Genomic DNA, 15,190 nt, shown 5'->3' with positions numbered 1-15,190 from the left:
ACCCATCTCAACTGAGGGGAAGATTGATTGTAGCGATGTAGCCGACATGAATATCTACAGTTCTCTGTGAAGCCTACGTCGACGATACGCGTGATGTAGGTGAACGCGTCTGTTACGCTAATTTACAAGAGGTGGCATCCCAATTCATAGGTAGAATTCCCTACCCCTTCGTCGTTGAGGGGAAACTATCTGGCGAGTGCACTTGAAACCAAGGGGTAAGGTTAAAGGCGCTGTATGTAAGAATGTGGCCAAAACGGTTACTGCACTCAAATTCAAAATACTGCCGCAAGTCATGTCCGCCCCCCCTCCCTTACAGATTCGAGGTTGCTGGACAGTGGCACACTGGAGACTGATTTGTTTGCCCATGGGCGGCTACCGTGGCTGGGATACAGCTGAGAAGAAGCTGGCTGCTAATGCTATGTGCCGGGACACTGCTAACGCTGCTGCCAGGATACAGCTGAGGAGACTGCTAATGCTATGTACCGGGACACTGCTAACGCTGTTGCCAGGATACAGCTGAGGAGACTGCTAATGCTATGTACCGGGACACTGCTAATGCTGCCGCCGGGATACAGCTGAGGAGGAGCCGGCTGCTCATGCTATGTACTGGGGATACTGCTAACGCTGCTTGCCGTGCTGCTGTAGCTCAGTCGTAACTGTAACTGATGCTGAGACTCTACTGACTGTGTGACTGGTAGACGGCGGTGGGTGGCCCAACAGGCCAAAACACAAATTCAAAACATAAACATGATTTGCAGACTGCAAAAAATTTTTTTAGATGCAAATATTCTGGCTGTACTATTGTTGTCAGTGAGATCAGTATGTTACATGAACATTAGTCCTTAGTCTCTGTGACATATTAGGATGATTTTACGACTATTTGCTTTAGATTTCTTACATATAGCTCCTTTAAGGGAAGAGAACTGGGATTGGCCCTTATACCCCTTGTCTACTGACATGGAACAGGTCCCGTTCCTGCACCTAATTGTGAACCATTTGGAGCATTTCAACCAAAACTGGGTTTATTTTACTGGAGGGACTGATACAACAAAAGGTACCATAAATATTGGATGTCTCTGTCTCTATCTTTAAATCCTTTGAGATAATGAAGGGTCAGAAAAATGATTTCTGGAGATATCTCCAACTCAGAAACTTACTAAACTGACAGCCGGAAAAATTACATCTAGAGCTCCTCTGCTCCCACATACAGTAAGTTTAATTTATAAGTACCTTATATACAAATATGGCATGAACACTGAAGAGCTGAAAATTGTATGGGAAAAAGACTCGGGGGTTACCTTTGACGACAATGTCTGGAGTACATTAGTAGCGCAGATGTCTCTCCCAATGAGAGACACCAAATCAAAGCTGACTCTATATAAAATTTTCAGTAGAATTTATTCACTCCAGTAAAGCTGCAGCTGATGGGTCTGTTTCCATCCAACTTGTGCTGGATATGCAACTCCAGCTTAGGCGACATAGTGTTTCATGTTTTTTGCTTGCCCCTCATTGGTTACTTTGATTTTAGCGCTGCTCATCATGGACTATATTGCTGTCATTGTTCATTTTAGTCAAACCATACAGTTTGATGCATTGGATGTGCTGAATGTGCATATTAAGGCAGTACAGGAGGAGGTGCACATTAATAATCCTCCAGGACTGTAACATGCTCATGTTTAACCCAAACAATGTGTCATGTGACTGCAGTTGGTTCACATCCAGGTCGGAACACGTTCTCACCACAAACAAACTGCACCAGAGTTCATTTGTAACCGGACTGAGACCACCTCTTCAAGAAGGTCTCAGTCTGGTTGTTTTGGTGCACACCTGAGTGTGATTGCTGTGTTCACACCTGCCCAAACAACCTGCACTTAGGGGGCAAATGAACTTGAGTTTGATTGAGCCAAACCAAACAGGGCAGGTGTGAAAGCACCTGATCATGTTCCACACATATTTAACTTTCCAAAGCCATGAAAATAAGATATTGGGATTCTTAATTATGCGGTGTTCCCCTTTCAATACTTTGATCTATTGTTTTACACTGGTAAACACTTTAAAAAGATAAATCTTGAACTTAGATTGGTGGTTAAACCGTCCACTGTCACGTCACCACCTACTACCAAGGTCCTGCTGCAGCAGAAAATGCACATGACATCGTTTTTAATAAAAATCTAACAGATACCGTATGATCTGGGCATAAAAAAAGTTTAACTTTGAACTTTTCACTTCTCACACACCTCAGAAAGTAAAAGTCTGGCTGTGAATAACCCTGCAGTGATAAAGGTATGAGCAGGATAGCATCGCAGCACGCAGATAATCTATGTAGCGTGAAGAAGGGAGGAATTTGGGAGGAGGCTGAGCCCCACGCTCAGTGAAGAAGCTGTGAAGCATGCAGCTTTAAAACACTGACCATGACGGATGGAAGGAGAGCAGGACGGTGGAAGAAGAGATCTGGAAGCACTAACATGAGGTGCCCACAACTTTGAGATCAAAGCTTAATACTCTCAATTCTGCTGTACAGTATGTCTTCATTGTATTTTTTGAACACTTTTGAATGTGACGCTTGATCTGATGGCAGCAGTTATGACTTGATTAATATCAGTAAGCTGTTACGTTAAGCACCGCAAGTTTGGGGACTGAGAGGTCTACAATATGAGCCATTGTAAGATTCACAAGAATTTAATAAAGAACAAAAAAACTCATGACAGAAAAAAACATATATACAAGGGATAGAACATAAAGGATAATTTCAGAGGAAAATATTTCATAAAAAAAGCAAAAATATTGCTGCTGCCAATCATTAAAAAAGTCCACACAAATGATGATGACACTTCCCCATCTTCATCCCCGAGCTTTTTTCAGCATTTTCTATAAAGACAGAAAAATAAACCTCAGTAAGTCTCCTGTTCAAGATGGAGACAACAAAAAGTGTTCAAAAAATAAAAGCATTATTAATCAGAAGCATTACTACGTCTCATTAATAACTGTCAACACCAATTGTAGACATTATATTAATACTACTAGCACTTAAAAAAGTACAGAAATGTGTATGTAATTTGATTAAAGATACACTCTGAAGGGTTTTCCTGAAAACAATGGAAACAGTCATAAAGAAGTAATCCCTCTCAATCATCAATTATGAACCTCTAGAAGTGTGTGGTGGAGTATTTTTCTGCAGGGACTCTGCCCTCAGCCTGCAGTTTCTTTTTTCTTCTCATTTCCTGTGTTTAGTTTATGTGTGTGTGCCTCCACAGCACTCAGGTGAGGTCAGGCTTTATAGAATGGTAGCAACCAGGTGCTAGACCCTGAACAATAGGCCTCCAAGAGACACAGCACTGAAGAAAATATAGCGAGGCGAAACGCCAAATGAGAATCATTCTGGGACTGGCTTTTACTTAGACTTTTGCTGACAAGCATGTTTACAAACAGTAACCGGCAATCCTGCATAGTATACCTTTAAATTCAAACAAACACTCAATGTAAGATCATTTTGTTTTGAAATATAAATAGGAAGTAGGTGTCAGTTATGTGAGAAAATGCTTAGGACTTTTATTTTAATTGTAAAAGACAGAGACCATGATGATGTTCATTGAGCATCTCTACCAGACAACATGCTGCTTACTGATTCAATTTATTCCAACACTTTTTGTTTTAACACTTTTGCAGGCTCAACTAGTTAACCTCTCTGTTACACCTGCCTTTGAGCAAAAAAGCAGGGTCTACAAAACCTGCCCATTCTGAGGTTTTGATGTATGGTAACTAAATTTACCTAAAAAGGATAATGACAGTAAAAATCTTTGAAAAATCAAAAACCAAAGAACATCTAATAACTCTGACTGAGAAGTGATTTGTAGGTGAAGAAGAAGAAACAGAAGAAGAAGAAGAAGAAGAAGAAGAATCTGGGGGAAATAAAATATTTTTCACTCAATTGTTATGTGCACGCTCACCACCCATAAACATGTAGTTGTTGTGGAGGAATGTTAGAGCTGATTGGGCTGCATGGTCAGGCATCCTGAGCAATTAGTGGTTTGGTGCCTTGCTCAAGGGCACCTCGGCAGTGCCCAGGAGGTGAGCCGGCACCTCTACAGCTACTAGTCCACACTCTGTACTGACAGGACTGTGCTGCAGACTTAAAAAGACCACCCTCTAGTACTGGAGCCAGGTCAAAGCGGAGCTACTGCCGCCCCAAAACCAAACTAAAACACTAGAAATCAATAGTAAAAGAAAAAATTAATATGTGGGTCATTTCAGTTGCCTTTATGCAGACCATGCCAACTTATTCAATAAACAAATCCCAACTTCTAAACCATTAAAAACCTTCTGACTGCTTTTGTATATTCATCAGATTTCACATTAAAACACAGGGCCATCAGAAAATCTTCTGTATTAACACAAACAATGTAAAATATATTTTCACAGTTTTAAATCATCAGAAACCTCTGTCTCTTGTGCCTCTGACCGTTTTGCCTTTTTATAGACCAAACCATTGATGAGGTAAAAACAATATTGTCACTTGTCACTTAAAGTTGTATTGCATTTGAGAGTGATGCTTGACCGATATTTATTATTTATTTATGGACATTTTTAGGCATTTTAAGGTGAACATCATGAACGAGTTTAAGCTGCACTCTGCACTGTGTGTTGTCATATGTCCAGTTACAGTATGTGTTATTTATGTACTGACGTTTTAACACACATAAAGTTCCGTACGGATAAATTAACTTGTTTTGATATTTCATTTAATGTTAATATAAATACAACACGGACACAAACAACGTTAGCTTGGACAGTAGCATCCGTGATTTTAACCTCTCTTTGAACTAACCTTGGCGACTGCTCTGACATGATGAGCTCTGATCGTTGCAGATTTCTCCTCAAAAGCTCTGGCCTTCGCTTCATCAGCCAGGCTGCTCAAAAACAGCAGCGTGAGGAGCTCAATCTGAAAACGAGGACAGAAGTCGATGTGTTCAGTTCTGCTTGTTAACTTGTCAGTTATGCTAGTTAGCGTGAGCCACACACAAAGCGAACAGTCACAAACACCAGCAGCGTTAGCATATCAGTGCTACTCACCATCGCCTCTGACGTCGGTCTCACGTTTATGCTCCTCTTCGTTTTAGTTTTAATTATAGATTTCAACTTGGGCGCCTTCTTCATCATTTTGGCAAATGTTAAGTGTCAGTTCACACCAGCAAAAAGGTTGTTTATGTTTTCCAATCTCCCGCTTTTCCTACTTCCGGTAAATTCTTCTTCGTGCCTTTTCAATCTTCGCCTGTTGCTGCCATCTACAGTTTAGTTTTAGTAGCGAAATGTATATGTTGTATTCAAAGTGAGGGCTAAATAATACAAATTAAAACGTATTCTTTCCGATACAAACATTTCACAAAAGTCTCCTAAACACATATAGAGGATAGAGGATGTAAATGTAGTGTTTTAATCACTTCTCCCTCCGGCTCGGTGTTGTCTATGCCGCCATCCAGCGGTTGCTTTGGAACACTACATCCTCCTTCTGTTTCCGGTTCAGCGGGCAGTAATGGCGGCCACCACGGAGACAGCAACCAGCATGAAAAATATGCTGCAGTTCATGAAACTTATCGGACAGCTCAAAGTAAGACTTATCCCCAAACTCCGGATACTTTTGTGGTGTTTTGGTCCCTGACCGAAAATAAATAATAAATTATCTTTACGTGTGTTGAGGCTCAGTCTGTAGCTTGTCCTGTCAGTGTTTACTGGTGATGCTGCTGTTTATACAGACCTCACATTAGAACTATTTGTTACTACAGTGTCTTAACAGGTGGGCACCGTTCACCTGTAACTGCTGTAGCAATGAGGCTTTAAATAGAAATATTTTACCCAACAGAATAATTATATTTATTTCCTGGTGACAGTTTGCCATCCAGGACCCCCAATAAAGTGTTTTAAGGTGTGAGTTCGGCCACAATAAATATTCAAAATGTATAAAATTGTGTCGAAATTTTCTTCTTCTCCTTTTTTTAAAGTTGTAATTTTGTCAGACAAACAGTGCAAAACCTAAAGTAACACAGTTAACTGTCACTAAAGACTAAAACCCAAAATTTGTACCTCCTATAAGCGTCAGTATCCACAAACACAGACTAACTGTCTCACTAAGATGGTGAAATGAGTCATGAGACACATATTGTAGGACAGGTTTGTCCTCTCCCTCTGATGTGTTGTGGTTGGTGTCACCTGCAGAGAGTCCCAAGGACCGGCTGGGTGTACAGGAATGTGAAGAAGCCAGAGAGTGTGTCAGACCACATGTACCGCATGGCCATGATGTCTCTGACCATCACCGACCCCACAGTGGACAAGGACAGGTAGATTTGCACACAACTGAACAAAATTAAAAATCCATTTATAATCTACTAGAAATTCCAGTGATGTTAGTTTGACCTCCAGACAGCAACTCCATCCTCTGTTGTTTCATCTGAACCTTCTCCATACTATTAAAGTGAATATTTAATGACATTCAGAAAAGCATAAATACTCATGCAGCATGGTCCAGAAATACTTAAATACTAACTTTATTCCTCGCTGTCTTCAGATGTATAAAGCTGGCTCTGGTTCATGACATGGCAGAGTGCATTGTGGGAGATATCGCTCCATCGGACAACGTCAGTAAAGCAGAGAAACACAGGCGAGAAGAGGCAAGTGACCTTCATCGACTTTAAAACACAAGAGGCTTCGTAAAGCCGAGCCTGGTCAGGTATAACTACATGTCATGGTGATGGTTTAAACAGGTTACACATCGCTGTTTGGCTTTTCTAATGTCTCCTCCTCACCTCTCTGAAGGAGGCGATGAGGCATCTGTCAGGTCTGCTGCCGGAGGGACTCAAACAAGAGATCTACGGACTCTGGGAGGTACGTCTCTTTGCTTTCCCTTTGTATTTGTAGATTATGACTCATATTTGAATGAGCAGGCAGCCATGACACATTTGCTTTGTCTGCAGGAGTATGAAAACCAGAGCAGCCCAGAGGCCAGGTTAGTGAAACAGTTTGACCTCATGGAGATGATCCTGCAGGCTCATGAGTATGAGGAGCTGGAGGGAACGCCGGGAAGACTGCAGGAGTTCTTTGACTCCACCAATGGTAAATCTGCTCTGTGTCATCTGTCTTTTGCTCTTTTTCACTGGCTCTCATTTCTTAAAGGGTAACTTTGGTGTTTCTCAACCTAAACCCAATTTTCCCATATTTTTGTGTCTAAGTGACTGATGGGAACAACAGTTTTTCAACCTGGTCCAGTATTGAGCGAGAAGGCTGTGTAACCACTCGGGGCTTGTTTGCACTGTCAGTTTACATCCATTGAAAGTGCTTGTTTTTGCCACTGACTAGCTCAGGTTGTCTGAGAACATTATGAAAAGGATCCCTACAGAGATAGACCTTCTAGTTAAAGAGTAAGATTCTTTTTGTTTAATCAGAAACAGCCCCGAAATCACCATCGCCAAACCGACCAGACTCCATTTCAATATACGATAGTTTTAGCGTGTATAGAGCCAACATGTTTTCACATCTAAGTAGGTGAATTAAAGGTTTATTTCAATCAAACCAAAGTTGGTGATTGTTGGAACAGTGGAAAGATTAACAAAGACAGTATTTGTGAGTTTTATTTTGTTTCTGGAGACTTAAAATACAGTCTGTTTTATAATGATAAAATTACTGTTTATTTAAATGGAGTCTGGTAGGCTTAGGGATAGTGATTTTGGGGCTGTTTCTTATTAAACAAAAAGGATCTTACTCTTAAACAAAAAGGTCTGTCTCTGTAGGGATCATTTCCATGATGTTGTCAGACATGTTGAATAACAATCAGAGCATGTCAGTGGCAAAAATGAGCACTTTTTCATGGACATTACGTTACTGGACTGACTAAAAATTGTTGTTCCCGTCAGTCACTTAGACACAAAAACATGGGAAAATAGAGTCCAGGTTGAAAAATACCAAACTAACCTTTAAGTTGCTCACATTTGGGCATCAGGGATCTTCTTTTAAAAATTTGTATTCATCAACAAACTTAAGACAACTTCAAATGTATATTTCACAGATTTCAAAGTAGGTTGCCTTTACTTAAATTGTTTCTCATTTTTATTCTCTCTCAGGTCGTTTCCAGCACCCAGACGTACTCCAGCTCCTCAGCTCTTTAAATGAAGAGAGACTGTGTCACATGACCAAAACAGCTGAAGCAAAGAACTCTGAGAACTCACAGACAGTCAGTGCTGTATCTTCACAGCCACATAATACTTCACACACTCCCTGACTGTAACACAAAATGTGTAAGTGCAAGGATGCGCAAAGAAATCACAGGATCAGGGGAAAACTGTTTTTCAGGAGTTACATCTCCTCATTGTTGAGGCATTAGCGATATTAGAGCTGAGAATGAAGGCACATAGATATCTATCCCATACTGGGAAGTATATTATCACTGCAATGCAAGAATTGCCTGATAATACACAAATACAATAACTTGTCAAAATTCAATTAAATGTCCCTAGAAATGGGTTGAAAAATGTGATAAAACCTGTAAAATTCCTGGTACGTTATGACATAGAGGCAGATTTCACCCCCATTACATTTCTGTTAACTATGCCGACATTTTCTTAACGGGACAGTTCATCCCAAAATCAAAAATACACATTTTTCTTCTTACCTGTAGTGCTGTTTATCAGTCTGAATTGTTTTGGTGTGAGTTGCAGAGTGTTGGAGATATCAGCTGTAGAGATGTCTGCCTTCTCTCCAGTATAATGGAACTCGATGGCACTCAGCTTGTGGTGCTCAAAGTGCCAAAAAATTCTTTTAAAAAAAAACTCAGCATCAATGTCTCTTTACAGAAATCATGACCTGGTTACTCAAGATAATCCACAGACCTTGGTGTGAGCAGCTTGATGTAGGAACGATTTTCTTTCTACCAAACGACACCCACCAGCTGTATCACTGCGCAGAAGGAAGGGTGCATCTACTGCTAGCTCACCTCGCATCACTGAGCTAGCTAACATTACAGCTAACCTGAAGAGGACGCCATTACTTTTTAGACCGCACACTGTAACGAGCACACGCCTCTTGTTCAAGAGTAGATGCACGCTTCCTTCTGCACCGTGATCAGTGGTGGGCAGAGTACTTAAAATCTATACTCAAGTAAAAATACAACTACTTCTGTAAAAGTAAAGTGAGAATTACCATTAGAGGAACCTTTTCAAGTAACAGTAAAAAAAAGGACCAGATTAATAAATTACTCAAGGTACAAATTACTTTACATTTTGATATTTTTCAAGGTTGAGCAGGTCAGTGCAAAAGAATGAAAAAAAGAGCACCTGTAGGATGCAGGAAGTATCTTTTCTTTCTACCGATCTACGCCCACCAACTGTATCACCATGCAGAAGGAAGTGTACATCTACTGTTAGCTCACCTAGCACCACTGAGCTAGCTAACGTTACAGCTCAGCCAAGAAGGATGCCATTAATGTTTACATCTCACGCCATCATGAGCACAAGCCTCTTGTTCATGAATAGATGCACACTTCCTTCTGTGTGGTGATACAGTTGATGGGTGTAGTTTGGTAGAAAGAAAATAGTTCCTACATGAAGCTGCTCACAACAAGGTCTGTGGATTATCTTGAGTAACCAGGTCATAATTTCTGCAAAGAGACATTGATGTTGCCATCTAGTTCCATTATATTGGAGAGAAGGCAGACATCTCTACAGCTGATATCTCCAACACTCTGCAACTCAGACCAAAACAATCTAGACTGGTGAATAGCACTAAATAGGAAAAATATGTGTTTTTGATTTTGGGGTGAACTGTCCCTTTAAGATCAACACACTTTACTGCTTGTTTCCAGTCCACTGACAAACACATTTTGACATGTTATATATTATCTGGCAGCAGACATTTCATAATACGGTTATCCATAGAATAAATGTAATGGTGCTGTACTTCAGAAAATTGTGTTAATGCATTTTTTAGACATACAGTATTAGTTAAATCAGTAACAGCAGCATCACCAGGACTTCAGTGTTGCTGATGAGAAAACAGGGGTTAGATGTGGATTTTATTTTACGTGAACCATTTTTCAGTTGCACATTGTTACATTTACCATGTTTGGTCTCAGTTTCAATGCGTTCAGTCACAGTTTCAAGTGTTTATTGTAAAACAGTCATATATAATATTTGGTTTGGTTTAAACGATCTTTAATATCAATCCATCAGCCATAGAAACGGTTCTGTACAATGTTAAACACAATGTTATTTTATTTGAATGTTACAGTCTTTGGGTGTAAAAAGGTTTTTTAACTGATGCTGTATTCAAATTTCTTCCAAACACACTGTACAGATGTAAGATATGAACTGTAATTTTCCAATGACAGAACATGAATTACCTCAGTTATCTGGTCACAGGTCAGCTTGTTCCAGCTACATATGATTCTTTCAGTACTTGAATGTTGGCATGAAGTTTATTAAATACATTTCAGACAGACGGCGTTAAACAATAAATGAAATGATCTGGGGGTATCTGTTCAAACCACAGCAAAGAAAATAAAATCTTAAAACACATGAGAGACAATATGAGAAACACAAAACAGATTATATATTGAAAATAGATCGTTAGTTTGATGGTAAAGTTACGCAGCAGCGGCCACAGAGGCCAAACTGTAAGAGTTTAAAAGAAAGAAGATGTTTTTACAGAAACAGTAAATTATGAGATTTTTAATCTTTTGTGGCACCAACCTGTTCATAACATGAGCAGTAAAAACTGATGTTGTCTCTCAGCATTTAACGGTTAAGTTCTGCACCAGATAGAGTTAAGAATCAGATCTGCAGCAGTGTGATGTTACGTTTATGTTATACTATGTGTCAGCTACATAGCAACAGGCACCAGAAAAAAGGGTTTTTATGTTATCTGGACCATTTTAGAGTTAAATGTGATGTCAGTGTAAATCCATCAGTCATCTGAGGTACAGCAGTTCAAATCAAGGGTAAAAAAACATTTTCCAAAATAAATGTCCCGAGTTTAAACTGCTGGAGTGAAGATGTTTGCAGTGAAGTGTGTTTACAGATGTTTCTTTAATTTCCAGCATTAGACTTAAAGCTGGGGTCGGCAGAAATCTGGAAAAGTCTAAAGCAAAAAAAAAGGAGAAGCAGAATTTGAAAATACACCCTAGTCCTGCAGCTCCCCACTCTGTTTTAAGTCCCTCCCACCAGACAACCACGGACATAGGCATGCACTAACCCAGTGTTTCCCATACATTGATTTATTCTTGTTTCAATGTAGTGCAATGTAGTTGCATGCAGCTTAGTGCACAAATGAGACGAAAATTGGCTTTCTGCTACCATGGTAGGAGAGTGGACAACAGTTGTAAGACTGTGCGTGAGCCAGTGCAAACCCCCAAACGGCAGTTGTTACAGCAGGCTGGGGGCCAGCAGCAGCACCAGATCTAATCTGTGTAAGGGCAGCAACAGAAAGTTTGCTGTCCCGTCCCCTGGAGTTGGAGTTTGCCCTGGCTGGATTTGGGTTGCTGTGGCCACTGACTGAGGGTCCGTTTCTGGAGCTGCTGCCCCCTCTCCCTCTGGGGAGGTGGTTTGTCGTAGCAGGGTGAGGTGGAGGACACATTGTGATTCGAGGCTTTAGCTAAAGTTTACTACACAAACGTGAACTTGAGGCTGCAGTCGTGAGCCTTTAGCTCCGGTTAGAAGAAGGCTTAACTTTCTCTCAACTCTGAAATGCGTCACTGATATTGACACGTGTTAAATTCAGTTTATTGTCAGACTCCTTTTTACACTCTGGTTTTGATAAATCCGTCTTCCTTTTTTTGGGTTTCTTTGGAGTGAGGCAGGTGCTGCCAACGCTAAAATAGCACCTTTCTCTGCAGGATTCTCCGAGAATGAATCAGGCTTTCACTGAAGGGACATGCACGTGCCTCTGCACCGGTAGAACAGTACATAGGAATGCCCCCTCTCTGAAATGATGGGCTACATTTTCTAAAGGCGGATTTATACTTGTGCAGCAGAGCCTACACCGTAGCCTGGTCTACGCCGTTGAGAGCATCTATGCAGTGGTGTGTCTGTGTCACTCTGCAGTTACACCTCCAAAACACTAGTCGGCGGTAGAGGTTTCTGTGAAGTGCCGTAAAGTTTAATGTTTGTTTTGAATCAGCTAAACATGGCTTAATAGAGACAATTTCAAACACAAGTACACAAGTCAGCTTCACTATAACTCGCAGCATTCACAGACAAACACTTGTCTTTATCTGGACACATTTTCCCTACAAATACAACATGCTAATGTTTACATTGTATGAATTAGCTTAGCAGCTAGTGGACTTTTCCTCTGCTCATATGAAGCCAGGGACAACAGCAACATTTAACAAAGGTAACGTTATAAAATTCGTCTTCATTACAACTCACAAGGTTCACCGACAAAACAACTGTCAAATACAACATGCTAACATTATTAGCATATTTTACATTGTATAAATTAGCCTAGCAATGAGCGGAGATTTCCTCTGCTCAAATGAAGCCAGGATAAATCACACACAAGACTTAAAATGCCATTTTTGTGGAGGCTTTATTGTCTTCACAATTTATTGTTTCTTATCTGTGAAATTAAAGTGAATAACAGAAATTAGAGAAATTTTTCAGCCCACAAAAATAACCAAGAGGTCTGCATCGCTGCAACGTGTAGTTACATTTATGGGGAGGTGCACATCAGGCTACGGCGTAGGCTACGGTGTCTATTAGACGCAGAGGTACGAATCACGTTCAAAGCCTGAAAACAGAGACAAGAGGAGGTGCAGAAGTCTAGTTCTCTCTCAGACCACTCAAATTACAATATGCTATGCTAGTCAATTGTGGGATGTTTGTCCAATTAAGCCAAAATATAATTGCCTACCCCAGCTTGAATGGTCCAGATTGATTTATTATATTTGCAGTTGGGATACATTTTCTTAAAAGGCTTTCTACCAGAGAGGGATCTCTTGGTTAAAATGAATACATTACTGTCAGAAGATCATTCTTTGAGAAAGCCTACAAGGAAAACCTCTCCTATCTCCTCAGTATTTCCCTGCACATGGCAAACACACTGTCTGATTTCTTCCTATAGTTATTCCACAGTGTGAATGCACAGACTAAATAAACATGTCTTAAATATGATCCAGCATTCAGATGGGCTCAGACTGTCAGCAGCAGAAAATGTGTGCAACAGTCAGCAGTGACTTTCAGAGGGTAGCATGACTGGCTGCATCTGCAAAGTCAGTCTACAGGATATTTTTAGGTGCTGTAACAAAATCTTAAGATCTTCTCTTTAAGTGAAAAATCATTTACACAAGTTTGCAAATGTTTTCACCCAGGACATCTGGGTCGATCACATCAACACGGGTTATATGTACATTGTTTATGTTTTAGTACAAAGTACAAGGTGATTGAAAACGTAACACAAAGTGTGTTTTTATCAAACACTTATTTCTAGTGATAAAATTCAGTGTAGTTTTTGGTTTGAAAGTTACAGTACAGTTTTGATCCTGTACCAACATGGCTGTTTCCATTTAATGTCGGATTTACGTGGCAAAAGAAGGAGCCAATAATCTGTTGTTTTATGTCTGAGGAGTTCCAGCTGTGACTTGTGACTCACGAGCCAAACCATGAGACGCTCACCTCAAGTGACAGGAGAAATTGTTTGATTCTGTTTGCCTCCCGGAGCTGACCTGTAATCTGCTCATCCTCCTTTTTTATAACCAAGGCTTTGCTGTGTTTCCCCATTAAATTCATCTGATCACAGTCTGTGGTTTAACATGGTTTGGAGGCCACTGGAGGGCAGATGACATTTGTCGTCTCATTGGTTAAATCCAGCCAGCTGTAAAGCCCAGTTCAGATCGCTGCTACTTTTCTCTGCAAAGTACTTAAACAGTTTCATCTCGTCCTGAATCATTGGTCTAAACTAGTTTTAAAACAAGATTTACAAGCTCTGATGTCTTGTTAAAAGTCATGAAGTAGTCAACAGATACTTCCTTTAAACCCACTTTCATGTGTAATCTGAGAGGCTTGCTGTTCTATGACACACACTCAAAGGTATGTCTACTTTTAATATTAGTTGTCCCTATCTTTCAAAATAAAGGTAGTAAACTGCTGCTTCATAATATTTAGGGGCAAATTTGGTCCAAAAGAGAGATTATGTCAATATTCTATCAAGTCCAAGCATTAACGGTCGCAGAAAATTCCATCCAAGTGTTAGGAAACGCAAACATAAGATTGTTTGCAGAAGCAACACGTGATCAAATAAAAGTATTCGGTAATATTTCAGTCAGAGAGTAAATATGTGACACAGCAGTTCCTGGTTTAACTCCTGCCTCACAGAGTGGATGCAGCTCGATCACGGCCTGTCGTGGTCATCTGTCAGGTTGTTGGTGGGCGTGTCCTGAGAGCTGGCATGTGCTGCGGAGCAGAGGACGTCCTCAAAGCTGCCTCCTGGTCCTGTGCCACCAACCTTCGTCTGTGGAAAATGCATCATGATAAAATGTGCTGTCAGCGCTGGATAGTTTCTTTCTCCCTCTGTGCATCGTTGTTGTGCTGCGGAAAAGACTCAAGGTGGCAGACTGGGACAAAGACTTCCACTATCACACACTGTCAGTACGAGGATAAGAGTGATGTTTCATGTTTTTGATGGATTACTCAGCAGAAATTTAAACTTTTAAGGAACAAGTTTAAACAGCTTTTGTTTGAGCATCGCCCACTACAGTTCAGTATGTATCTGTGACCTCACCCTGTGGTTTTGAGAGGGTTTCATGAACTTAAACAGTAATTTTGGTATTTTTTAATCTGGATTTTCCCATGTGTTTGTGTCTAAGTGACTAATGGTAACAACACTTATTGAAATGGGTCCAGTATTGAGTGAGAGCACTTCAGCCAGCTACGTAACAGGCTGTAATTTAACCACTCTGGGAATGTTTGCACCGTCAATTTACATCCATCAAAAGAGTTTGTTTTTGTTGTTAGAGAGTAAGATCCTTCTTGTTTAACCAGAAACAGCCCCGACAAAGTCATAGCCAAAACCACCAGACACCATTTATATAAACTGTTATTTTGTCATCGTATAAAAAACTCTTTATTCAAAGTCGACAGAAACAAAATAAAACTCATAAAAGCAGTCTTGGTTCATCTTTCCACTGTTCCAACCATCACAAGCTCTGGTTTGG

At 40.4% G+C, this 15,190-nt stretch overlaps 3 protein-coding genes across 4 annotated transcripts in view; 1 reads left to right on the top strand and 2 right to left on the bottom strand.

The window, feature by feature from the left end:
• Window positions 1–2,649: 2,649 nt before the first annotated feature.
• cenpw (centromere protein W) lies at window positions 2,650–5,439 on the bottom strand. Its single transcript, XM_049589623.1, has 3 exons — window positions 5,071–5,439; window positions 4,826–4,939; window positions 2,650–2,868 (listed from the first exon to the last, which is right to left on the bottom strand). Exons 1-3 carry the CDS (start codon window positions 5,155–5,157, stop codon window positions 2,842–2,844), a joined length of 228 nt encoding a protein of 75 aa, XP_049445580.1. The 5' UTR covers window positions 5,158–5,439; the 3' UTR covers window positions 2,650–2,841.
• Window positions 5,440–5,514: 75 nt separating this feature from the next.
• hddc2 (HD domain containing 2) lies at window positions 5,515–9,618 on the top strand. The gene is made up of 6 exons (XM_049589616.1): window positions 5,515–5,605; window positions 6,211–6,332; window positions 6,560–6,662; window positions 6,808–6,876; window positions 6,966–7,104; window positions 8,109–9,618. Exons 1-6 carry the CDS (start codon window positions 5,531–5,533, stop codon window positions 8,264–8,266), a joined length of 666 nt encoding a protein of 221 aa, XP_049445573.1. The 5' UTR covers window positions 5,515–5,530; the 3' UTR covers window positions 8,267–9,618.
• Window positions 9,619–10,235: 617 nt separating this feature from the next.
• tpd52l1 (tpd52 like 1) overlaps window positions 10,236–15,190 on the bottom strand; it is a 31,036-nt gene continuing 26,081 nt past the window's right edge. For both annotated transcript variants that reach the window (XM_049589615.1, XM_049589614.1), the window contains one exon: window positions 10,236–14,487. In XM_049589615.1, coding sequence (XP_049445572.1) covers window positions 14,368–14,487 — 120 coding nt within the window. In that variant the 3' untranslated portion in view covers window positions 10,236–14,367. The remainder of the gene's footprint in view (window positions 14,488–15,190) is intronic.

This window comes from Epinephelus fuscoguttatus, linkage group LG11, assembly GCF_011397635.1.
Source record: "Epinephelus fuscoguttatus linkage group LG11, E.fuscoguttatus.final_Chr_v1".
Classification (NCBI taxonomy): Eukaryota; Metazoa; Chordata; class Actinopteri; order Perciformes; family Serranidae; genus Epinephelus; species Epinephelus fuscoguttatus.
This window is presented reverse-complemented; position numbering and strand designations above follow the sequence as displayed.